General features: G+C 42.1%; 1 protein-coding gene across 1 annotated transcript in view; it reads right to left on the minus strand.

The window, feature by feature from the left end:
- LOC145414270 (putative ATP-dependent RNA helicase DDX10) overlaps positions 1–26,346 on the minus strand; it is a 90,375-nt gene that overhangs the window by 19,813 nt on the left and 44,216 nt on the right. The window contains exons 8-11 of the mRNA XM_080283875.1: positions 25,474–25,660; positions 25,092–25,268; positions 23,558–23,715; positions 8,485–8,723 (exon numbers count right to left, since the gene is read on the minus strand). Coding sequence (XP_080140001.1) covers positions 8,485–8,723; positions 23,558–23,715; positions 25,092–25,268; positions 25,474–25,660 — 761 coding nt within the window. The remainder of the gene's footprint in view (positions 1–8,484; positions 8,724–23,557; positions 23,716–25,091; positions 25,269–25,473; positions 25,661–26,346) is intronic.

Raw genomic sequence — 26,346 nt, forward strand, 5'->3', positions numbered from 1 at the left:
GACAATCGGAATGGTTATGATACGAAAGGTGCTTCACCGTATTTTTGTTACAAACAAATTTAAAAACTTCAGAAATACAAGATGTTAAGGCAATTGGATGATAGTTAGAGGGCTGGGAATGGTCACCTTCTCTGGGACAGACTGAATGAGAGGAAACTTCCAGCAAGAACGAAAAGTACAAGTTGACAGACAAAGGGGAAAGAGTTTACCTAGGCAGGGTGTCAGCTCTGATGCACAGTTCTTGAGGACAACAGGAGGGATCCCTTCAGGCCCATAGGCCTTGTTAGTACTGAGGCCAGCGATGGCAGAAAATGCATCAATTAAAGAAATTTTAATGTCAGCAATGACAGGAAGTCCGGTACAGGGGTGGATCAGCCAGAAAGATTGTTGGGAAGGACTGTTGCTATAAGTTGTTTTGGCAGGGGAGGACAGACGGATATGGAGGAGTTGGTGTGATGGTTGCGGAGAAATGGGTGGAATATGTTATGAATGTTTTGAGAGTAAGCGATAGGATATTGGTTGTGAAAATTCTGTTGGGAAGAAAGATAGCTGTGATTATATCGGCATGTGTTCCACAGGCAGGATTGGATGAATCAGAGAAAGATAGATTTTGGGATGATTTAATACGTGTAGTGGGTGGTACGCGGGATGATGAGATAGTGATTTTGGGAGGGGACTTAAATGGTCATGTAGGTGAAGCAGCACAAGGTTATGAAGGAGTGCATGGGGGATGTGCATATGGTCTAAGGAATGCAGAAGGGGAAAGGATACTCGAGTTTGGGGAGGCAACGGACATGATTGTGTGCAACACATATTTTAGGAAAAGAGACAGTAGGTTAATTACGTATGAGTCTGGGGGAAATAGCAGTCAGATAGATTATTTTCTGGTTAGGAGGGCCGATAGGAGGTTAGTGAGGGATGTTAAAGTTATAGGAAGTGAGGAGTGTGTGCAGCAGCACAAACTATTGATTTGTGATATGGTGCTTAAAGAACAAGTGATGAAAAAGAGGACTTATGTACCTAGGAGGAAAATATGGAAGCTGAAAAACCAAGTAGTAAGGGATGCCTTCTATAGCGAGTTGAGGAGAGTGGTGGCTGAACAGGGAGCTGTAGACAGAGGCGTTAATGAACAGTACAGAGCCTTCAAGAACAATTTCTTGAGAGTTACTGATGTAACATGCGGCTGGACAAGAGGACCACCAAGACATAAAGTAACTTGGTGGTGGGATGAGGGTGTAGAAGCTGCAATTAAGGAGAAAAGAAGGCTTTTCCGGGAATGGAAGAAGGGTGGTAGCAAAGAGGAATATTTGGCTGCCAAGCGTAGGGCTAGGAGAGAGGTATACAGGGCAAAGTCTGAGTCACAGAGACAATTACTTGATAACCTAAATCATGGGGAAAGGAAAAATATATTTAGGGTGGCAGGTCAGGTGAAGAGGGATAATCGGGATATCATAGGTGAGCAGTGTGTGAAGAATGATGAAGGAAGGGTAGTGGTGAACAGTGAGGATATTAAAGATGCATGGAGAGAGCATTATAACCGGTTGTTGAATGAGGAGTTTGACTGGGACAGGGAAGGTTTAGAGCCAGCAGATCCAGTGTCAGGCCCTTGGCCTTTGATTGATACTGCTAATGTGAGTGAGGCAATAGGCAGGATGAGGGTGGGGAAGGCAGCAGGTGTGTCTGGGTTGACTGCCGAAATGTTGAAGGCCTCAGGCGATATAGGGGTGAGTTTAGTCACTGACCTGATAAATAGGATTATTTATGAGTGTGTTGTCCCTGATGATTGGCTGAAGAGTGTAATTGTAAATGTGTATAAAGGGAAGGGTGATGCCCTGGAAAGAGGAAATTATAGAGGTATAAAGCTTTTAGATCAGATAATGAAGGTAATGGAGAGAGTTTTAGAAGGTATGATTAGAGAAAGAGTGAATATTGATGAGATGCAGTTTGGGTTTATGCCAGGTAGGGGGACCACTGATGCCATATTCATTGTTCGACAGCTTCAGGAAAAATATATTGGTAGGAGAAGGGATCTTTATTTTGTTTTTGTTGATTTGGAAAAGGCCTTTGACAGAGTCCCTAGAGAGGTGGTGAAGTGGGCAATGAGAAAGCTTGGCTTGGAGGAGTGGCTGGTTAGGGTGGTTATGGCCATGTATGTGGGTGCTCACACCCAGGTGAGAGTGAATGGAGATTTGAGAGATGAGTTTTCCGTGAATGTTGGTGTGCATCAGGGGTCAGTCTTGAGTCCCATGTTGTTTATCATGGTACTTGAAGCCCTTTCACGTGACTTTAGAAATGGACTCCCGTGGGAGTTGTTGTATGCTGATGATTTGGTGTTGATTGCAGAGAATGAAAGGGAGGCGGAGGAAAGGTTTAGGAAGTGGAGAGATGGTATGGGGCAAAAGGGTTTAAGGGTAAATGCAGATAAAACAAAAGTGATGATATCTAGGGTTGGTGGCGGTACTGTCAAAGACGAGGGAGAGTGGCCGTGTGCAGTTTGCCACAAGGGCGTGGGAAGTAATTCCATCTTGTGCGGTGTGTGTGATAAATGGGTGCATAAGAGATGTAGTGGTATCAGAGGTAGACTGCGAGATAATGCTGATTTTATGTGTACGGCGTGCCGGGGCGAGCAGGTGGAGATCGTCCGTGAAAGGATTGAACTTGCTGGTGAATCTCTTGAGTGTGTGGAGGAGTTTTGTTATTTAGGAGACATGTTGTGTGCTGGAGGTGGGGCTGGAGCTAGCTCTGTGGCTAGGGTGAGAAGTGGTTGGAAGAAGTTCAGGGAGCTCTTGCCTCTCCTGACATTGAGGGGGCTCTCCCTACGTGCTAAGGGGTCTTTGTATGCAGCGTGTGTTAGGAGTGTGATGCTGTATGGCAGTGAGACCTGGGCAGTGAAGGAGGAAGACATTCGCCGGCTCAGACGTACAGAAATGACAATGATTAGGTGGATGTGCAGTGCGTCCCTGCGTCCAAGGCCTGGAGGGGCTGGGTTTACAATGGAAGAGTTGAGAGGTAGGATGGGACTGGAGTGTATTGGTGTTGTGATGAGGAGAGGTAGATTGAGGTGGTTTGGACATGTGGAGAGGATGGGGGATGATGATTGGGTGAGGAAGGTGAGAAGTGTTAATATTGGGGGTGGGGTTATGAGGGGTAGACCGAGAAAGACATGGGACGAGGTCATTAAGTGTGACCTTAGGGTTAAGGGACTGAACAGGGAGGCTGCAATGGATCGTGCAGCGTGGAGAGCCGCCATTAGGTGACCAAGGCCGACACATGCAAGCATGTTGGAGCCTTTAAAAACGAAAGCGAATGAGGAAGTCTAAGGGGGGGAAGTGATGGAGGAACTGCACCAGAATCGTCTAAGGTGGAGTGAAGAGTTCTGCTTTATCAGTAGAAGAAACAGCTATAGAGCTATCACAGAGGAAAAGAGGAGAGAAGGATGATGAAGTAAAGCTGTTACAAAGGTTTTTGGCAAGGTATCAGAAGGAGAGAGAAGAATCTGTGTCAGAGAGTTCATATCATTTAGAACAGTAAAAGTCCTTTAATCTGACCACCCCCGAGTATCCAAATACTGTACTCTGAATTTTTTGAGACACCACTGTAGCTTTAATGAATACTGTAGCTACAGTGATAAGATAATTTTAAGAGCAGTAATAAATTTACATGTGCAGAATGAAAATTAAGTGAATAACAGTAAGTTACTGTTGAGTGAAATGAGTGAAAACTAAGTGAATCAAGTGGATTTTTTCTCTGGGCTTTATCTATGGATTTACCTGGCGTGGACTTGCTCTTGGACTTGGGTGTACCTGTCTGCAACTATTCAGCTACACTTCCATGCACTTCCGGTGCATAAAACAATAACCCATAACAGTTTAAGTGTTTATTTAATGATCACGTACATATTTCTAATGTTTTCAGAAGTCCCTCCCAATAGTAAAAAAAAAATAAAAAAATAAAAAAATAAAAAATAATAATAAAAACAGAGAGACCCTTGGTCCCCAGCCATTTGGATTACAGGACTTTTACTGTACAAATGAAATTATTTTTGGCAGAGTGATGGACAGACTTAGCACGGTTCAGGCCAGAGTTAGAAAAGATATAAGATTCCGGGTTTGGCATGGCTCTGGTACCTTTTGAAGGCCCTCTCCTTGTTGTCAATAGCATCAGAAGAAGTGTGATTAAACCAAGTTCCCCCCCCCCCCAATAGTCACAGAATAAGAGAAGGGAATGTATGCTTCCATGCCCAAGAGAATACCCTCCGTAATGCGCGAGGCACACACAGATGGCTCTTGGCCACGGAAGCGATGATCATTCCAGGGAAAATCAAAGAAATACTGTCTGAGGGCCTCCCAATCAGGAGCTATAAAGTGCCAAAGTTGCTGCTTCTTGGGAAGGTTCACAGCCTTACTGGTGTGATAGCACAGTGATAAGATTGTGATTGGAGGAGTCCAATGGAAAGAAAAATCGATTAACAGAATCAGCAAAAGGATTATTGTAAAGAATAGGTTAAGTATGTTGGAACTATCTTCAAGGCAGTCAGGGACACGGGTAGGGTGCTGCAAAAGCTGCTCTAGGTCAATAAGGGTAGAAAAGATTTAGGCATGTTCAACAGGTGGCTCAGGGGAAAGAGAGGAGAGCCAAAGGTGGTGGTGAACACTGAAATCACCTGGAATGGAGATTTCAGAAAAAGGAGAGATTGATAGGATGTGTTCCATCTTAGAAGTAATATAGTCAAAAAACTTTTCATAGTCAGTAGAATTATGGGATATGTAAACATCATCATCATCATCATCATCATCATCATCATCAGCCATTATATGACCACTGCTGAACAAAGGCCTCCCACAACCTTCTCCACGAATTCCTTGGCTGAGCCAATCTTTGCCACGTTTTCCCTAGAAAATTTCTCTATCTCATCTCTCCACCTCCTGTCTGGCCTTTTTCTGCTAAGCTTACCATCTCTTGGTGTCCAGTCAGTCAACCTCTTGCTCCATCAATTATCCCTTGTTCTTGCCACATGGCCTGCCCACCTCCATTTCTGTTCTTTTAAAACTTCTATAATATCTTTGACTTTAGTCTGCTCTCTCACCCAAGTTGATCTTTTCCTGTCTCTTAAAGATATTCCCAACACTGACCTTTCCATTGCTCTCTGAGAACGAATTAATTTAATTTCCATCGATTTTGTCAGTTTCCAAGTCTCACAACCATAGGTCATAGCTGGAATTATACATTCGTTATATACTTTTCGTTTCATACAAACTGGCAAGCTACTTTTCATAATGTCTCTATGTTTTTACCGAAAGCTTTCCATCCAATTGTAATGCGTCTTTTTATTTCGCTATCATTATCTTTCGTTAATTTTAGTACTTGTCCCAGGTAATTGTACTCCTCAACTTCTTCAAGAATTTCTCCACTTATTCTTATGACGCTCTTTGGTGTTTGAGGATTAAACATTAGTTTTACTCCGGTTCATCTTTAGCCCTACTTTGAGACTTTCTCTGTTCAGGTCATTTAACATTTCTTGCAACGTCTCTGCTTTTTCTGAGATTAGGACAATGTCATCTGCAAATCTTAAATAGTTTAGCTTTCCTCCGTCTATGTTTATTCCTTTGTTTTCCCAGTCTAGCTTTCTGAAAATACTTTCTAGGCATGCTGTAAATAACTTTGGTGAAACTGTATCTCCCTGACGCACGCCCTTCTCAATCTTAATTTTCTCTGAGTCCTTATGTAATTTAACTGTAGCAGTTCCCTCTTTATATATGGTTTCAAGCAGTTTTACAATGTTCTCATTCACTCCTTGTTCTCGCAATGAATTTATAATCGAAAGCCTTTTCGCAATCAACAAAACCCAAGCACAGTGGTTTATTATATTCTGTAGTTTTCTCAATTAGCTGATTCATTGTGTGCAGATGATCAGTGGTCGAACAAACAGCGCAGATATATTTAGTCACAGAATGACATAATAGCCAAAGTCAGAGGGTAGAGAATTCAGAAGATTCAAGTTCTGGAATGTGATAGCAAGATATGCTGTTCCATGCATATACACAACAGCCATCTTTGGCCTTGAAGTGAGTATAGAGAAACTGGAGGATACAGAGATGCTATCAGTGCCTCAGACAGCTGAGTCTCAGTAATAAAGAGAAGATCAGCTTTAGAGAAAGACAGGTGGTGTCTAATAGAGAAAAAATTAGAGGAAAGGCCACAAATGTTGCAGAAATGAAGAAGTGAGTCAGAAAGTGGTTCCAAGCATCTCTCTTGGCCGCCTTCAGGAAAGGGGCAAATGGTGGGGGTTTTCATGGTCCTCCACCCCCCTGGATGCCAAGGCTGTATTTTTTTAAAATTTATTTATTATTATTATTATTTTTTTTTTTCAAGAAAAAGTGTGGCTTGTAATGTGAATGCAGTTTGATGCTGACAGTTGGAGGAACTTGTAGTGGAGAGTACGTTGGCCTACTCTCTGTGTTGCTGAAACACTAAAAAAGTTCAGTAAAGCGGGAGGGTCAGAAGTTAGTTTCAAAGACTGATGAAGCATGAGCTTCAGCTCTCCCATCATCAGCTTTCCATCCACCTTTGGAGTACTGCCCTGTTCGACTGGTGCTACAGTCCTTCAGTTAGGTTTACCCTTTTAATACTATATCACCACTTCAGTTTATTTTTCATTACTACCACAGTCAAATCAAAAGGTTATTTCCACCACTGGTATCTACTAAGATGCTACAAGTGGGTGTGGAGTGCATAAGGTGTTATTTGCATGTGGATGCCAGTCGCCACGAGGTATGCTGTTACCTTGGTAACCAAAATGTAAATTACCCAGTGACATACTGCTCTGGCCATCCGTATCTTTACGTATATTTTCATGCACCTGTCTGGTCACACTGGTCTATTAACAGCTATATGGGGGGATTTAATGCAAGAAGATATTTTCATTATGCTAAAAACAAGCAATGATGCGGGATAAGGTAGAACTGCTGAAAAAAATGGACTGTGGTGTCTCTGTGCAGAAATTGCATGAAATATATGGTACTGGTTCATCAACTGCTCATGATCTAAAGAAGCAATGGGAAAAAATACTGAAATTCTATGCAGACAGTGATTTGAAGAAGCAAATGAACATAAGAAAAACTATGAAAGATGGTAAGAGTGCTGAGCATGACTGTGTGATGATAGAATGATTTCAACTGTGTCGAATGAAGAGGACTTGTCAGGTAATTTGATAATGAACCAGCCTCAGTTGTTCGATAAAGAACTTAAATTAGAACATGACTGTGATTACACTTAAGAATGGTGGGTCACAAGTCTATCTATCTATCTATTGCCAGACGCCTCAATCCCGTTTGGGGTGGCCACAAACAAATCGCCTCCAAGTCGTCTTCTCCTCCGCCATTTCACTGCCCTGCTCTCAACTCACACTCCCCTCTTTCATATACCTCTCCACCCCATCCCTCCATCCCCTCCTTGGCCTCCCCCTCCCTCTCCCCCCCTCCACCCCACTCACACACACTCTCCTCGTCAGTCCCCCACCCTCCATCCTCTCCACATGGCCAAACCACCTCAGTGTGTTCCTCACAACGCTCTCCATCACATCCACATCCACACCACAACGCTCCTCTATATCCTCATTCGTCAGCCTGTCTCTCCATATGACTCCACAGGCTCCTCTCAAACAACTCACTTCCACTGCTCTCACTCTTGACTTGCATCCCTCCAACAACGTCCAAGCTTCACCTCCATCTGTTAGAGTTGGTATCACAATACTGTCATGTAGTAACTTTTTCATTTCCATGCTTACTTCAATGTTCCCTATCACAGCTTTCAAAGTACCAGCAACCTTTCTTCCCTGCTGTACCCTTTCAAGCACTTCACCCTCCAAACCTCCATCCTTACTCAGCACACTACCCAAGTACTTGAACATACTCACATTTTCCAATTCCTCACCATCCAACCTCGCTCACAAGTGCACTGTTGAATTACTGAATGGCCTTTGCTGGTCCTTGTGGAATTATTACATGTGACATATATGGCCTCCATTTGTCTAGCAAAATTGTTTATCTGGCAAGGATCTGGAACCATGGACAACAGAAAACTGGTGTTGTACCTATGGCAGGAATTAGTTTAAAAAAAAAACAAAAACAAAAAAAAAAAAAAAACAAAAACTAGAATGGCACTCAGTAGAGTGTATACTTCCACCAAGGCCCAACATGCAGTTCCTTTTAATTCAGTCAAGTCTAATCCAATATCAAATTCCTGGATCTGCACCTTTATCCGGATTCGCATCAAAATTTAATGAGTCTATTCTGGGCCAAGGCCCATTCTTCTACCAAGTTTTGTAGAAATCCGTCCAGTAGTTTTTGTGTAATCTTGCTCACAAACCAACCAACCAACAAACAGACAGGGGTGAAAACATAACCTCCTTGGCAGGGGTAAAAATAATAATAATAATCATATGAAAAATTTCCTCTGATATAATAATTTGTAGTGTCCACATACCTGTTGCTTTGTGGGGTCATGTATCAGCTCTCCCTCATCATCAAACAATATTCGGGTGTTGACCTGCAGCTTCTTTTGCAGTATCTTCTTAGCAGCTGCTGCCTTGGTCACAATTTTCTTTTTGTTTTTTCCATGTTTTTTATTAAAATCAGCTGAAGCAGCATCTTCCTCCCCATCAGGTCCAAGATAAAGGGTCTGATCTGCTGCAGTGCTAAGGAAGTCATCATCATCGCTATCATCTGCAGGGACAGAAAACACTCATGATTAAATCTGTGGTCAGGCAGTTCAAATCCCCCAATCAGAAATGACAGCCTGGTCCTGTGACTAATCTTGATTCCCAAGAGATGACTGGAAGTTTTACCATCCATCCATCATCTAAACCTGTGTTGTACCATAAGGAACACAGAAAGTTTTACAATTATACAGTACCACTGAGAGAATGCAGGCCATTTACTCTGAAAGGTACTGAACAACATTCGCCTAACCTCATGACCTTAGGCTATACTCCAAAGGGTATCATTACTGTGTCTGATTGAGGGATATGCCTTAACTATGCTTAATGTCATAAGATAGCTCAGTTACACAGAACTAGTCTTCCCTGAACCATTCTAATTCCACTTCCTTTTCACCAATGGTTTCCAAATTCCATGTTACACCCCAAATCAGGTATTGATGGAGGTTCCTGAGGATCAAGGTTTAAAATTTAAAAAATGAAATAAATAACATTACATGAATATCACCAGTGTTCACAGAGATGATTTCAAGAAAAACCACTAGATCTTTAACCCCTAACCGCTGGCTGATGTGTACAGCCGTCATGATTCAGGGTGTGGAGCATCGCTGGCTGACGGCATATACCGCACTCACCTTCCTGCCACCCACTGAACTCGCGGCCATTTTCTATGACAACCATGGGGTAGGTAGGTTCCCAAGGTACCCCACTGATGCACGGCTCTGTCTGTAAATGGTACTGGTAGAGTATAGAGTGATGTCTTTCTTATGCTCCTTGTCCAATTCTGTCCCTCCACTTGAGGGGCCGATTGCATCGTCGACCCCCGTGAAAGTTCTGCCCTTACTGCCGGGGAAAGGGCTCAGTGACTGAGCAGGTGTATGGGGAAATTGTAAACAGTAAACAAGTATGCACGTGTTTTTTTTTAATACATAAGTGAAATGTAATAAGTGTTTAATAAACTGTTTTACAAGTGCACTGCAATAAGTGTTACTGTTTATGGTTATCTGTGAAATAATGATTGGAAATACCTTGAGTAACCCTCTCTAGTACTGTACAATGAAAGAAAACCAAAAGTCCATGGGAGAGTAAGAAAATGACCTGGTTGGCTGTAACTAAATTTTTTCCCCTCATTACACAGAAAATAAAGTTAAAATGTGAGCATATGCATATCTGTGATGTGAAGTACAAAAAAATGTAAGCTGCGTATAATAACAGTAATATTTTCACATTGCCCCTGATTAGTACAAATTAGTCACTATTTCTGTACAAGTAATTACCTCATACTCAACCACAGTGCATGAAACAGCCAGAGCACTTACTTCTCAAAGTGCAATTATCCATAATCGTGATGTCAAGTGCAAATATAAGTGCTGTAGTAGAGGGAAATTAATATAACTGATGCAAGAAGTAATAAAAATGAAGAGCTATTTTTTTCCCACACATCTACAGGGCATAGTGCTGCTATGAAATGGGTGGAAAACCGTATGGGGAGCCACATGTAAGGGGTGATGACTCACCCTTACGACGGTGAGTAAAGTTGAAAAAATTATTGGAATATTCCGAGGGGCCGGGCAGTGTTACAATCACCACTTCGGTCAGTGCTGCCAACGCTAGCCAGCAAGTGCAAGGCCACTGACAGTGGCCAACGACTAGATTAGCCTGCCAAAACACGGAAAACCAGTCATCTTTAACTTATCCTTACTCATCGACAGGACCACTTGGAGACCTCAGGATACTTTCATTTGAAAGAGGAATAGTTGATGAGTCTTACGTATACTTAATTTTTTCTCTAGCTATAATAGTTTGGCAGATATTAGGGTTTGAAGTATGGGTATTTTTGCCAAAATCTCAGAAATCCCCTGTAAGGAGGAATAGGCAACAACTGGAAACCCCATGCAGCTAAGGGTCTTTAAGAAACTCATGTATAGATACAATGCACTGAAAGTTTATCATACTATCAGGGACGTGCACAAGGGTGGGGGGGACTTGGGGGCTTGAGCCCCTGCCCTTTTTCTTCCTCACATCAAAAGTGCCTTTGTTATCAAAATTAGGGAATAAATGTGTCCTTTTTGTCATAATCATGGACTTAAGCTCGCCCTGTATTTTAAAATGTTCTTGCACTAATTTGCGCTATCGTATCATAACCTCATGCTTATTATGTATTTTTTTATTCAAGGATACACAATGAGTGGTGAATTTTTAGCGTATAAATCAGTTTATGACGAATACCACCCGTCTAGCCGAGTCTTCTGAAGATATGGATAAAAGAAAACTGGTCCCTTCTTCAGATCACCCCTTCATGTTTTCCATCCATCCATCATCAAATCCTATGCTGCCCCATGAGAAGCATAGGAGCCTGGAGCCAGGCAAGTTGGTCCTGACATTATAAGATGAGAGTGACCCACCTCACTCATCTCTGAGTGGCATTACATGAGCAATAAACCCCAACCACACATTGGATATAACCTACACAGGCTCAATCTGACTGGAGTGCCTTAATCACCAACTAAACCACCAGGTGCCATAATTTGGTTATATGGTTACCACCCAGTGTAGTACTGTAAATGGTTTCCTGGTGTACAGGAAACAGTTTGGCTTGTCACTCAGTATAGAGTCACTCATAAGCAGAAGGAAGGAGAAAGAATGAAGGAAAGAAAGACAGAAGGGAGTGTAAAGTCACCTGGTGGCAGAAGGAAGAAGAAAGAATGAAGGAAAAAAAGACAGAAGAGGAAGGATGGAAGAGAGGAAAGGGCAGACACCCAAAGGAGCAGACTGGTTTCAAACACCGAAATGCTCTACATTAACAATCACTATGACTGCAGCCTAACTGTGGGCCGCTTAAAGGCAAAAGCCCGCTCCAATAACCTGTGGATGGGGTATTGGGGAGAAAAAAATAAATAAAAATAAAAATAAAAATAAAACTGGGCCAGTCAAAGGCAGCTGAATTTATTTACCTAGTTGTGGTATACAGGAAATCATCTACGCTCATGGTAACCCATCTCTGTGTCTCAACTGGTCAAACTTTGCTTTAAACTCATTTAAGTTTTGGACTGGACGGCCTCTTTGTCCAGGCTATAGAACAGGTCAAGGGACGCAAGGGCGTGAGGGGGGGGGAAATAAAAAAAAAAAGAAAAGAAAAGAAAAAAGGACTGGTGGTGGTACTGAATGCAGAGGAAGAGTGACCATGTGCAGTTTGCCACATGCGTGAGGGAGGTAACTCCCTCTTGCACAGCTGATACGTGAGTGCATAAGAGATGTAGTGGTATTAAAGGTTGACTGCAAGATAATGCTGATTTCATGTGTGTGATGTGTCGAGGAAAGCACATAGAGATTGTCAGGCATAAAAGGATTGGTCTTGCTGGTGAGTCTCTTGAGTGTGCAGAAGAGTTTTGTTATTTAGGGGCTATGTTAGGTGCTGGAGGTGGGGCTGGAGCTAACTCTGTGGCTAGGGTAAGGCGTGGTTGGAGGAAGTTTGGGGAGCTGCTGACTCTCCTGACAATGAGAAGGCTCTCCCTCTGTGTTATGGGATTTTTGTATGGAACATGTGTTAAAGCATAATGCTGTATGGTAGAGAGACCTACGCAGTAAAGGAAGAGGGTATTCGTAGGCTCAAACATACAGAAATTACAATAATCAGATGGATGTGTAATGCATCCTTGCATGCGGCTAGGTTTACAATGAAAGAGCCGAGAGGAAGAATGGGACTGGAGTGTATTTGTGCTGTGACGAGGACGGGCAGATTGAGATGGTTCAGGCATGTAAAGAGTATGAATGATGACAATGAGGTGCTTCTGAAAAGCCTAGCATTCCACTAGATGGCTCCATGATTAGGACAAAGACATTCCCCGCACTGTTTAAAAAGCATACTTCTCATTGTTAAATACCTACACTGTTGTGTGAAACTGTGAATCACAGTACAGTACAGTAAAATCTGTACTATCCGCACGCCCATTATCTGGACTCCCTGCTTACCGGACATTTTGGGACAGGGCCTTGGGGGGGGGGGGAATCAGACATTTTTTTCAACCGTACTTTGAAACTGGCGTGCTGCACCGAACAGCTGTGTTTACGCTCGGTGCTTGCTTCCCGCCTTCCCACATCCCTCCCCAGTTACCACCCAACTACCATCCTAACTAAACGCTCATTCAACGGATGCCACATGTGCTCGTTTTTGTGAATAAACAGTGAATAAGCTGCTATACCTCGCCACTAGACCACATGGGAATTTACAGTGTTGTGCAGTATTATGAAATTAGAATTCAGAGTACAAAGATTACAGTAAGTACAGTGTCCAGTAAACTGGTGGTTGAAACTGGCGTGGAGCAAACAAGAACAAAATGTGCAGTGTTAAACAATTATAACTCATAATGCAAAGGATTAAGTGCAGCACAACACTGGATTACTGCACGTGCTTCAAGAGCATTTTCACCACTGCCAGAGCCTTAGAGGAGGCGGGTTAACCTTCATAACGAACGACCACGTACGTGTTGTAAGTACTGTACTGTACCCTGTACACTGCTAAATATTTTCCATGCTCACTTCTAATTCCTCATTCTCTGGTTCCTTTTCATTTATTTCATACTTTCTGTCGCTTATTTGTGTGAATAGGGTCTTAAATAGGTGCTATGCATGTCCAGTAGAGTTATGTAGGTGGTTTTCTGAGTTTAGCTAGGTTAGGGTCCATGTAAGTACCAGTCCCGGAGGCAGGGGCCCACTATCCGGACGGACCCACTTTCCTGACGTGCCTTTGGCTCCATTACATCGGATAACGGAGGGATTACTGTAATGTCGTATATTGTAATATATCTATCTATCATCCAATCCTACATTGCTCTATGAGGAGTGTAGGAGCCTGGGGCTAGGCAGTTGGTCCCGAAATTTAGATGAGAGTGACCAGCCTCACTCATCCCTGAGTGGCATTACACGAGCAATCAATCCCAACCACCCCTTTGATATAAACCTTCACCAGCTCAATCCGATTGGAGCACAATAATTACCCACTAAACCACCAGGCGCCAAAATTTGGTTATATGGTTACCACCCAGTGTAGTAAATGGTCTCCTGGTGTACAGGAAACCATTTGGCTTGTCACTCAGTGTAGAGTCACCCACAGGCAGAAGGAAGAGAAAAGAATGAAGGAAAGAAAGACAGAAGAGGGAGTGTAAAGTTGCCCATAGGCAGAAGGACAAGGAAAGAATGAACGAAAGGAAGACAGAAGAGGATGGAAGGAAAGAGGGATGGAGGAGAGGAAAGGGCAGACACCCGAGAGAAGCACTACATCCAGTGAGTGGATGGTGAGCGCCCCCACCTACCACAATCGTAATATCTATCTATCTATCTATCTATCTATTGCCAGACACCTCAATCCCGTTCGGGGTGGCCACAAACAAATCGCCTCCACGTCGCCCTGTCCCCCGCCATTTCACTGCCCCGCTCCCAACTCACACCTCCCTCTCTTATATACCTCTCCACCCCATCCCTCCATCTCATCCTCGGCCTCCCCCTCCCTCTTCCCCCCTCTACCTCACTCACTTACACTCTCTTCGTCAGTCTTTCACCCTCCATCCTCTCCACATGGCCAAACCACCTCAGTGTATTCCTCCTAAACATTCCAATCACATCCACATCCACACCACAAAGCTCCTTTATATCCTCATTTGTCAGTATGTCTCTCCATGTGACTCCACAGGCTCCTCTTAAATAACTCATTTCCACTGCTCTTACTCTTGACTTGTGTCCTTCCAGCAACGTCCAAGCTTCACTTCCATACGTTAAAGGTGGTATCACAATACTGTCATGTAGTAACTTTTTCACTTCCATGCTCACTTCCCTTTTTCTTATCACTGCTTTCAAGGAACCAGCAACCTTTCTTCCCTGCTGTACCCTTCCAAGCACTTCACCCTCCAAACCTCCATCCTTACTCAGCACACTACTCAAGTACTTGAACGTACTCACATTTTCCAATTCCTCACCATCCAACCTCGCTGTACATTCACTGACTTCACCTCTCTCAAAGACCATCACTTTACTCTTCCCTACATTCACCTTTAGATTCCGTTTCTTACACACTCTTCCAAACTCATCCACCAAGCCTTGCAGCTCCCCTTCGTCTTCACTCAACAACACAGTATCATCTGCAAACAACAGTACAGGGAGTTTCCAAACACTGCCCTCTCTCACCAGGGCCACTCCAACATCCACTACTCTTCCTTGTACCTCTTTTATTACCCCATCCATGTACAGATTGAACAACCATGGAGACATGACACATCCCTGTTTCAACCCAACCTTCAAAGAGAAAAATTCACTTAGTTCACCATCCACACACACTGCAGCCTTAGCACCATCATACATACTCTTCACAGCATTCAACAACTTCCCATCTACTCCATATATTCTTAATACTTTCCACAATCCTTGTCTATCCACCCTGATTTATGCTTTCTCCAAATCCATGAAAGCCACATACAACTTCTTTCCCTTCTCAAGAAACTTTTCCACTAAAGATCTAAGAATAAATATCTGATCTACACAACCTCTTCCTTTCCTAAAGCCTCCCTGTTCTTGTCCAACTAATTCCTCTGTTCTTCCTCTAACTCTGTCAATAAGTATCCTACCATACACTTTTCCTACTGTGACTCTTCTCACAAACTGGACAGCAGAACACAGTCACATCCCACACCTCACCATAAACAACACCCCCCTACCACACACACACACACACACACACAAAATCCTTGGTGTAACATACAATACATCAGTGTCATTTAAACAACACATCACAAACATTAAAAATAAAATAACTCCAAGACTCAAAGTTTTGAAGTCACTTGCCCATACAACATTTGGACACAACAAAGAAACCACCACCACAGTATACAAACAATACATATGTTCAGTGATGAATTATGCAAGCCCTGCTTGGCCTTCTAACCTCACCAAAACACACTACAACACTCTACAGACCATACAGAACAAGGCCCTAAAAATAATCACAGGCTGCACAGCTACTACACCCACAGACCACCTACATCAAGAAACCAAAGTCCTCAAAGTCAAGGATCACCTAGACATGAGAGGCACCCAGTTTCTTGCTGCAGCCTCCACAAACCCACAACATCCACTACAGTACATGGCAGCACATCCACCCACACCAAGGAACATCAAAACAACACCCAGCACACGATACCATACACAAATACTGTCATCTCTCCCCCCTCGCCCACCTCAGACCAGCTTCCAGAAGCATATCCACACTCAGATCACTTGCCGCTCCATTCAGTCACTTAAAGATAACATGTAGCTGCATGCACAGCCTCCTGACATCCACCCTTCTGAATCCTATCTTCTTCGTGAGGACACGGTCCACCTAGCCAGGCTGAGATGTGGGCACCATCCAGCCCTCTTAAGCTACCAGAAGAGGCTGGATGACTCAGTTGCTGATGCCTGTCCAGGATGCAACACAGCACCTCATACTATTAAGCACATTATGGAAGACTGCATTGCACACAATCACCTACGCCAACAACACAACATACACACTTTGAGAGCTCTGTGGGAAAGCCTGGTCTCGGCCTGGCCTTCCTAAGGGACTCGGGGATGTTCGGCCAGACTGCCTAGGGAACAACTACTACTACTACTGCTATTACTACTATAGTAGGACTCGCCTAATTATGCGGCTGTGGTGTGTCCCGCGGCTGTGGTGTCCCGCACCTGTGTACAGTGTTGCCACGTTTTCTACAGTATACCGTTATCTCTCTCTCTTTCTCTCTCGCTCTCTCTCTCTCTCTCCTGGCAGGAGATGTGAGCCACCTTGAGTACTTTTGATTCTTGTATAAGTTATTTATAATTGTGCTTTCATTTGTTAATTTGGTTTTGTTATACTTAGTGATATTTATCATTTTTTGTATGCGGTGACAGATGACCTGTTATTGGAGTACCATGATTGATTTTCATTCATTCATTCTCTTTCCCCTTCCCCCCTCGCGAGTGAATGTTTTTTTTTTTTACTTCGGTATTGGCATAAGTCTACTATTTTGTCCTACATATTACCTTATGATTATAAATGTGATTATTCCTCGCCCTTAAAATTACGGTAAAAGCCAGTAAATGTGAGCATTTTTCCCTAGCAACACCTGTACAAGTTATGCTTGGGTCTATGGAGGTACTTACTTTAGACTGGGTGTGTCAGTGTTGCCACTCACAAGAATTATATGAATTATTTCTTTTACTTTGGATATTGGCATATTTCTTTTTTCAGGCTCATTATCATATACAGTAACCCCTCCAATATCCGGATCAATAGAGCCATAGGCAGGTCCGGATAGTGGTCCTGTCCGGATATTGGGCCCCAGTTTATGGACTTGTACTTATGGACCCTAACTCTGAAAAACACCTATACAACTCCCTCTGGACATGTATTGCACCTATTTAAGACCCAAATCACACCAATAAGGGACATAAAAGACTGAAATAAATGCAAAAGAACCATAAAATGAGGTTTTAGAGGTGAGTTTATACAATATTAAACATTCTGGGTACTTACAAGTCCCTTGCTCTTGGACTGGTTTGAACCGCCAGTTTGCAGTCCACAGTTAATCCTCTGCACTCTAAATTCTAATTTCTTAACACTGCACAACACTGTAAATTCCTGTGTGTTCTAGTGGCAAGATATTGCAGTTTATTCACTGTTTATTCACAAAAAACAAGCACCTGTGGCTTGCACTGTTATGAGTATCTGCTCTCCATCGGAGTTAAGCTGTGACTGTTGATGTTGGTGGGGTAACAGAGTTGCCAGATCGCAACAGCCACATTACCAATCTCCTCAACTTTCATTGTCAAATATAACTTTTCATTACCAAATTCGTAAAGCTAGCATATATTCTTCACTAATTATATATACAAGTGGAAATACATGTAATCACTCTCCTTATAACTAACACCATGTTGATTATTTTCACAATATGTAGGGTAGCAGATTAATCAGAGAGAGCAAACAATCCACCATCTCCATCCTGTGTATCCTCATACATGTGAAAAATCCATTTGGTAATGCATTATTCTAATTCATTACCAAACGAATTTTTCATTACCAAATTGGCCCACATTTGGTAATGAAAAATACCAAATGGCAACCTAACAGGGGAGGGGGGAGGGGGAGGAAAGAAGGGGTGAAGGGACCATGGTGTAACAGCTGTTTGGCGCCAGGCGGGAATTTCAAATTATGGGAGGGAAAAAAGTCAGATTTTTTTCGAATTTTTTGCGGTTTTTGGCCCATTTTGGGAATATTGGATCCCAGGAGGATTATGTCCGGTTAGTGGGGATGTTCGGATATTGGGCGTTCGGATATTAGAGGGATTACTGTATCTATAACTGATATTATTACCCACCCTAAAACTATGCTAAAAACCATTGAAAGTGACTACAATTTCTTTTAGAAACACTACAATATGTATGCCATGTTTATGTGTTACTGTATAAATATTTTATGCATAATAAGATTACTGTTGATTCATCCATCTAAATACACAAGTGGAAGTTTTATTCATCTGAATTTATCGCATTTGTGATGCCTTGTACATAAATAGCTTCCGTTTCACATCGCAAGTTGGGGAAACGTGGCACCATTGTACACAGGTGCGGGCCACACCAAAGCCGCAAATTTAGGAGAGTCCTACTGTACACTTTTCCTATTATACTAAGAAGACTGATGCCCCTATGATTACCACACACTTCTTTTTCCCCTTTTCCTTTGTACAAGGGAATAATTATACAGTACCCTCGCGTCCAACACGGTAATATTGTCATGCATGGGTCCTGTGTTGGACCAAAAACGTGTTGGACGAACAACAGAGCTTATGGGAAAAAATGAATTATGTCAGCAACCCTAGGAAAAGTCACCCTAAATACCTACCATATACCTATACATATACTGGTACTACTGTAATTATAATAAATGATACTGTACTATGAATGATAACTAACCTTTTAGGATAATGTTGGTGGGCTTGCTGGGAATGGAAGGTGATATCCGAGATTAGGTAGTCCTACTGGGTCCCTGGAGGATGGCTGCTGGCGTCACTAGCGGGTAATGGCTGCTGCTCCTCCTCAACCTCCCTCATAAATCCTTTGAAATTCCTCTCCCCTTTCTTCTGCCTCTCGATGAATTCTAGCTTGGTGGCCTGAGGGAGGTGCTGCCGCTTCTTGGGGTTCTCAAAAGGCTTCCTAGGCATAGTGAGCAGGGTAAAATGCAGTAGCACGGGCAGAAAATGCAGCGAGAAAAAAGCACCGTCCAATGCGAATTATGCAACTGAATGGTGCTGTGGTGAGAGAAATTTAAACAAAACATCACGTGAGAGCAGAAGCGTTTTTCATTGGGTGACATCACGATCTCGTCACGATAGCGAGCGGGGGAGGCTACTTGATCAGAAGTTTTGATTGGCTGTCAGTGTCACGGGAACGTCCAGAATGACAGTGTTGGACCAGGGGTGATAGTGCTAGAGGCGAACTCTGCAGATTTCGCCCACTTCTCGGAGTTCCGTCAGTGTTATGCTTACACACCCATTTTACAGTACTTAAATCATATTAAATCGTACTAATTTTTTGCTCTCCGTGCTGGACGCGAATCGTGCTGGACAAACGCGTGTTGGACGCGAGTGTACTGTACCTGACTTCCAATCCTCCAGGACTCTACCTTCCTCCCAGGCCAATATAAATAATACAAATTGAACACGTATATATAATGTAGTGTGAATTGTTTATATTTATCATAAACGGAAATTAAAATATCATTGATGGCATGCGACGGCAACCTGCTCTTTCAGTGGCCCCATATTATTTAATTTCTGCTACATTTAGTGCAAGTTAAGTTTTTAATACAGTTTGTTCAGACTGTAAATTACGCCTAGTGGGAATTTTGACTCATTCAGTCTCTATGTGGACAGAAATTTAATACTGAGTAAATACTGGGACATTTTGCTCACTCCCTTCATGCACGTGCACCACAAGACAGTCCCATGTTGCCCCTCAGACCCTCCAAAGCAATTACAGTATCTTACTTCATGTAACCTAACTAGATCACAAGTTGTCTAAATTATATTATTTTAAGCATAGTCCTCGTGCGTTTGTTTTGAAAACAAATCTCTCGTGAAAAAATTAAACACAGGACTGACTTGTGGCGCGCATGCGTGATGGGAGTGAGCAGGATGTTGAGTCCCAGTATTTACTCGACATTAAATTTCTGCCCACATAGAGATTGAATGAGTCAAGATACCCACAAGGCGTAATTTACAGTCTAAACAAAAATATACAGTATATATTAAGAACCAAACTTGCACTAAATGTAGCAGAAATTAAATAATATAGGGCAACTGAAAGGGCAGGTTGCCATCACATGCCATCAATGATATATTAATTTCTGTTTATGATAAATATAAACAATTCACGCTACGTTATATATATATGTGTTCTATTTGTATTATTTATATTACGATATATGACATTACCATGATTCAAAGTTTCACACAACAGTGTAGATATTTAACAAACAATAATAGGCTTTTTAAACAGCCTGAGGAATGTGTTTGTCCTAATTGTGGAGGCATCTCGCAGAATACTAGCTTTGAAAGCACCCCATTGGGTGCAGAAAGTAAAAAGTGTGAACATCAGGGGAAGGGGTGCAAGAAGCAGACTAAAAAAGATTTGGGACAAGGTCATACAGTATGACCTCAGACTGGGGACTGAATAGAGAGGCTGCCATAGATCAAGCAGTGTGGAGAGCAGCCATTAGGTGACCAAGGCTGATGCAAGCAAGCATGTTGGAGCCATTATAAACAATACGAATGAAAGCTTGTTAGCAGGGATTGTGTAGAGTCTCACCATGATATGCATTGTGTCTTGTCTAGCAACATAAAACACAAACCTTGAAAACTCACTCACTGGAAATAATTTTTGTCTATTGAATTTTCGTATAAGCCCCATTATCAAGAGAATGGATACTTTTCATTCTGTTTAAGTTACTAAAATTAATTCTCTTTAGTTATTCAATAAACCTAATTCGATTAATTCGGTACTCACATATCAACAGAAGTGAAAATTCAAACTATTTGTTCAAATACTTTGGGACATCTCATGAAAGATATATACTTTTCATTTTGCTTAAATATTCATTTACTGAAATTAATTCTTTTCGGTTATTCAATAAACTTAATTAGATAAATACAGTACTTACACATCAATAAAAGTGAAAATTCAAACTACCCGTATAAATATTATGGGATATCACGGCAGAAATACAGTGTACAGGTGTTTGGAGCCGCAGTAAAAAAAAAAAAAAAAAAAAAAAAAAATAGGGGGTGGGGGTGGAGGTCAAGCATTGCTTTAAGTTGACTGGTCTGCTTGGCCAGACAGATTGGGGTTATGCAAAAACAACAACCACTCCTCTACGATACTACAACGAGGAAGTAAAAATCATTCACAAAAGTCTCTCTCCATTCATGTGCACATCATACTGAGTCACCTGTCTCAGTATCCTAACCATAATGTTAATATGCCAGCAAATATGCACCCATCCACACATGGACAAGTAGTGGGCATTTTCAACTCCTACATACCAGTTGTCTGAATGGACCGATGCTAAAGGGGTGGACGAAGACTGCTGTGTGTTGGCAGGAACCACAAATGCAATCCCGCCACAGTTTGAATGGTTCGCCATTTGATCTTGTTACCAAAGGGTAGGGAGAGGTGTCTACCGCCTGATGCACGCATACCTCAATCTTCTCTGTGACTTAGTCAGGTGTAGAGTGATGTTTTCTGAAACTTCCTTGTCTGATTCCATTCCCGCCTCAAGCGGACCCCTTGCCTCATCCACCCCTGACGTGCCTCTGCCCAAGGATACTAGGAAATGGCTCAGTGATGGTGCCATAGGGTGTGCCTTGGATGCTACCGAGTCTAGTTTACGTAGTAGTGGAGTAGTTATCATGTTTAGAGTGAAGCCAAAGTTGGGGCCACATGCACATGCATGGAGACATCCTGCTTCAAGTACCAAAAGTTACTCATCTTCACATCCATACTTACTGACGTGACCACCTGCAGACCAGAGGATGTTTTCAATCACAAGAAGACTTGGTGAATGATATGGTCTTTAATTTGTTTCCCTAACTGCTATACTTTCCAAGATATGATGGAGTGAAAAAATGGCTATTTTGGGAAAGATGCACATAGTGAGAGGGCAGCCACAACAAAAAAAAAAGGCCCGGCATCTAGAGGTTAAAGCACTACATGTCACTCACAAGTTCGCATGATGTAATATTTATAAACATCACATCTAATTTGTAAATAAATTCTGGGCACAAGGGAGGCCTCAGGGTACAAGATATAAGTACTGTACTACCGTAGTAGCAAACTGACATAGGAGGTCTGTCAAAAAAAAAAAAAAAAAAAAAAAAAAAAAAAAAATTATTTACAACATAATCAGACTTGGCTCCTTCAAAATACTCCCCTCTACTGTTCATACAATGTTCCTAAGGTTTCTTCCGGCTATGGAATGCATCCTGGGATGCATTTTCAGGGATGGTGTGCAGTTCTTGTGGCGAATATTCTTCTATCTCTTCAACTGTACGAAACTGACATCCTTTCAGGGTGGCTTTCAACTCAGGGGGGAGGGGAGAGATCCACAGGGGCCATATATGAAGAGCAGGGTGCAGTCAGGTCATGCTTAGCTAGAAAGTCATACATAATGAGAATGAGAAGGTGCATTATCATGGTGCAGCATCCAGGTTTGGTCTGTCCATGCCTCAGGCCTCTTCCTTCATACTGCCTTCCTCAAACATTTTGGGGTGTCCAAGTTTAACTCTTTATTGACGGTCTGACCACACAGAAAAATCTCATGATGAATGACACCCTTCCAACCTTCCAATAAAAAAGACCATCAACGCCATCTTCATGTCTGAGCTAATCTGACTAGCATTTTTTGCTCAAGGTGATGTTGTTTTAACCCACTGCGACGACTGCTTTTTTGTTTCCACATCATAGCCGTATACCTATGTTTCATCACTTGTTATGATGTTTTTCAGATAGCTTTTGTCAGCATTTGAACAATCAAACAGTTCCTGACTGATTGTGACATGGTTCTCTTTTTGCTCATCTGCCAGCAGATGCTGCACAAATATTGCAGCAACATGATGCATCTTCATTTTTTAGGTTAAAATCATGTGGCTTAAATTTTCAGATGCCAACATATTCTGAAACTTCATGGACAGCCAGGTGACGATTTTCATGGATCACAGCACGCACTTTCTCAAAGTGATCTTTGTCTGTTGAAGTGGAAGGCCGAGAAGATTTAGAACTGTCTTCGGTGGATGTCCTTCCTGATCTGAAGCACTGGAACCACTTGTGACACTGAGTTATGGTTCAAACAATCCTCCCCATACACCTGTTGCATCATCTGAAAAGTCTCTGTGAAAGCTTTTCTCAATCTGAAACAAAATTTCATGCAAACATATTGCTCTTCAAGATCCTTCATTGTACAACTTGCTACATATCACTAAAATGCACTAAAAACACGTTCACTCAAGCATGTGTACCTTGATAACTATGTACTGTGGCACGATGTGGTTAGTGTCTGATTAAAGCTCAGGGTCACCCCTACACACTGCTCCTGTTGTGAGCATGCTACACTGGTTCTTTGGCGCGCTGTTTAAAACGTTAGTTTTTTTTTCATTTTACATGAAAGAACTGTCAAATAAACTCTTGGACTCAAACTGTTGTGAGCAATGCATAGCTGACACTTATCAAGTTCTCTGCTAGTGCCTTCAGCTAACATCATTACTTTAAATTACCAACCTGCTCCAAAGTCCAGTGTGGTAAGCTTTCGCTCCAGTAACCTCTGACTCTCCATATGGGGCTCTTCACTTGCTCCTGTTTTGCTACCCTGTCCAAACTTCTGCTTTAAACGTTTTTCCAAGAATCTTATTCTTGGAGTTACAGCCAAACCCAGTGATCTGATGATAAATGAGCAGTGTTACAGTAATACTAGGGAAGACAAAACATTACTATATGAGGGATGCTCTTGGTAACAGATCAGTTTACTTCAACTCTGTCTGCTACGTGCCTGGAAACTTATCAATAAATTTACATTGTATACAAGAGTTCTTCCAACATCTCTACGTTTAGTATTTGGGACTTTCACATATTAACATCTCTACATGCCTCACAATATCACTGCTTTCTTTTTCCTTTCATGCCACCTCATTCCCAAGCAATGAGAGAAAAAGGTAAACTGGATCAACAGTCCTCTAAATTATTTAAGACTAAACGGTTAATCCATCCATCCATCTATCATCCAATTCTACGTTGCCCCATGAGAAGCGTAGAAGCCCGGGGCTAGGCAATTTGGTCCTGACATTTAAGATGAGAGTGACCAGCCTCACTCATCCCTGAGTGGCATTGCATGAGCAATAACCCCAACCACCCCTTGGATATAAACCTTCACCGGCTCAATCTGATTGGAGCGCTGTAATTACCCACTAAACCACCAGGCGCCATAATTTGGTTATATGGTTACCACCCAGCGTAGTAAATGGTTTCCTGGTGTACAGGAAACCATTAGGCTTGTCACTCAGTGTAGAGTCACCCATACGCAGAAGGAAGAGGAATGAATGAAGGAAAGAAAGATAAAAGAAGGAGCGCAAAGTCACCCATAGGCAGAAGGACGAAGAAAGAATGAAGTAAAGAAAGACAGAAGAGGAAGGAAGGAATGGAGACAGGAGAGGAAAGGGCAGACACCCGAGAGCAGCACTACATCGAGTGAGTGGATGGTGAGCGCCCCCACCTACCACCAAATAATTAATCCTTAAATATAGTAATATTAAAGTCTTTTATATTCTTTCAGTAGTCCATATAATTACATTCTAACACTGAAATTAATATGTGTAAAAATATATCAGTTATAACTAGTATAATCAACAAAAATGTGGATGGAGGAGATGGACAGATAGTTCTGTTACTAGTGCTATAGATGATCTCTCATGAAATGGTGTAAGATAAGACACATATGAAGTAAAGTACACATAAATTTACATTCATTAAAGATGAATATAGCACTGTATTCTCTGAACATTCTATGCTGAACTGAGACAGACAGAACAAGAGAGATGGAAACACTCACTGCAGCTGGTGTGAATGGGTATATTGTTCATGTTCACCTAAAATTTTCATAAAGAGATATATCTGAGCAGTCAAAGGCTCCCCAAAAGTATATCACGTAACCATATTTCTGATACTGATGCACCTATGACCAATACTTGGGCAAAAACCATTAAGTTTTGTTCTGTTTAAATTAATTCTACCAGTCTGAGTTCAGCATCACTACAATTACCTTGCAAATGCATCCAGGTCAATAGATGTTACATCAAAGACTTTTTTATCTTTCATAAGAGCAATGTGTTTGAGATATGCTTTGAATGCTCGAACTGCCTCTTCCTTCAAACCAGGGTATTTGCTGAGGATGACTTCCACCTTCACCTGGACTCCATGTAGCTTGCTTGGGTCAACACTAAAAAAGAAAACAATCATCTCAAGAAGAAGAAAACAATCACCTTCACACTGAAGTAATTATGGGGAGTAATTCAAATATAGTGTTAACATACTTCTTACTTTACTCTTTACTTCATAATGAATAACAATGTCCTGATACTTTTGACAATCATGAATGATATAACCCAACAATTTATAAAATAATACCCCCAACAATTACTCACTCAAGTATTTCTATGGGTATATTCTTGGCCTTAAGATTTGTCACCATAGCCTCTTCTTCTGAAGGTGTGAGCAGAACGATGGCCTGGCCCGTTTGGGAATATCGTGCAGTACGGCCTGCTCGATGGATGTAAGTTGTCACGTCTTCCGGGCAGTCTGCTTGTACCACCCAATCGACGGCAGGGATGTCTATGGAACAGGTGAAACAGATCACAGCAAGTTCTTGTTACAAGTCCATGGAGTGTTCCATCCATCCATCGTCCAATCCAATGTTGTCCCATGAGAAGCACAGAAGCCCAGGGCTAGGCAAGTTGGTCTTGACATTTAAGATGAGAGTGACCAGCCTCACTCATCCCCGAGTGGCAAAACGTGAGCAATAAACCCCAACCACCCCTTAGATATAAACCTACACGGGCTCAATCCGATTGATGTGCCTTAATTACCCACTAAACCACCAGGTGCCATAATTTGGTTATCAGGTTACCACCCAGCATAGTAAATGGTGTACAGGAAACCATCTGGTTTGTCACTCGGCGTAGGGTCACCCACAGGCAGAAAGACGAAGAAAGAATAAAGGAAAGAAAGAAAGAAGAGGGAGTGTAAAGTCACCTGTAGGCAGAAGGAAGAGGAAAGAATGAAGGAAAGAAGGACAGAAGAGGAAGGAAGGAAGAGAGGAAAGGGCAGACACCCAAAGCAGCACTACATCGAGTGAGTGCATGGTAAGCACCCACACCTACCACTACGTAGTCTTCCACAATATCAGAAAATTTCCCCAATAACTGGTAGTTAACTAGCAGGAAAGTGCAAATCAGCTTAAAAAAATAATAAGGATTTAACTGAATATACAATTCATCCAACTTAGCCCCTTCACCAAT

This window comes from Coenobita brevimanus, chromosome 98 (genome assembly GCF_032717465.1).
Source record: "Coenobita brevimanus isolate Jiangsu-jjx chromosome 98, ASM3271746v2, whole genome shotgun sequence".
Classification (NCBI taxonomy): Eukaryota; Metazoa; Arthropoda; class Malacostraca; order Decapoda; family Coenobitidae; genus Coenobita; species Coenobita brevimanus.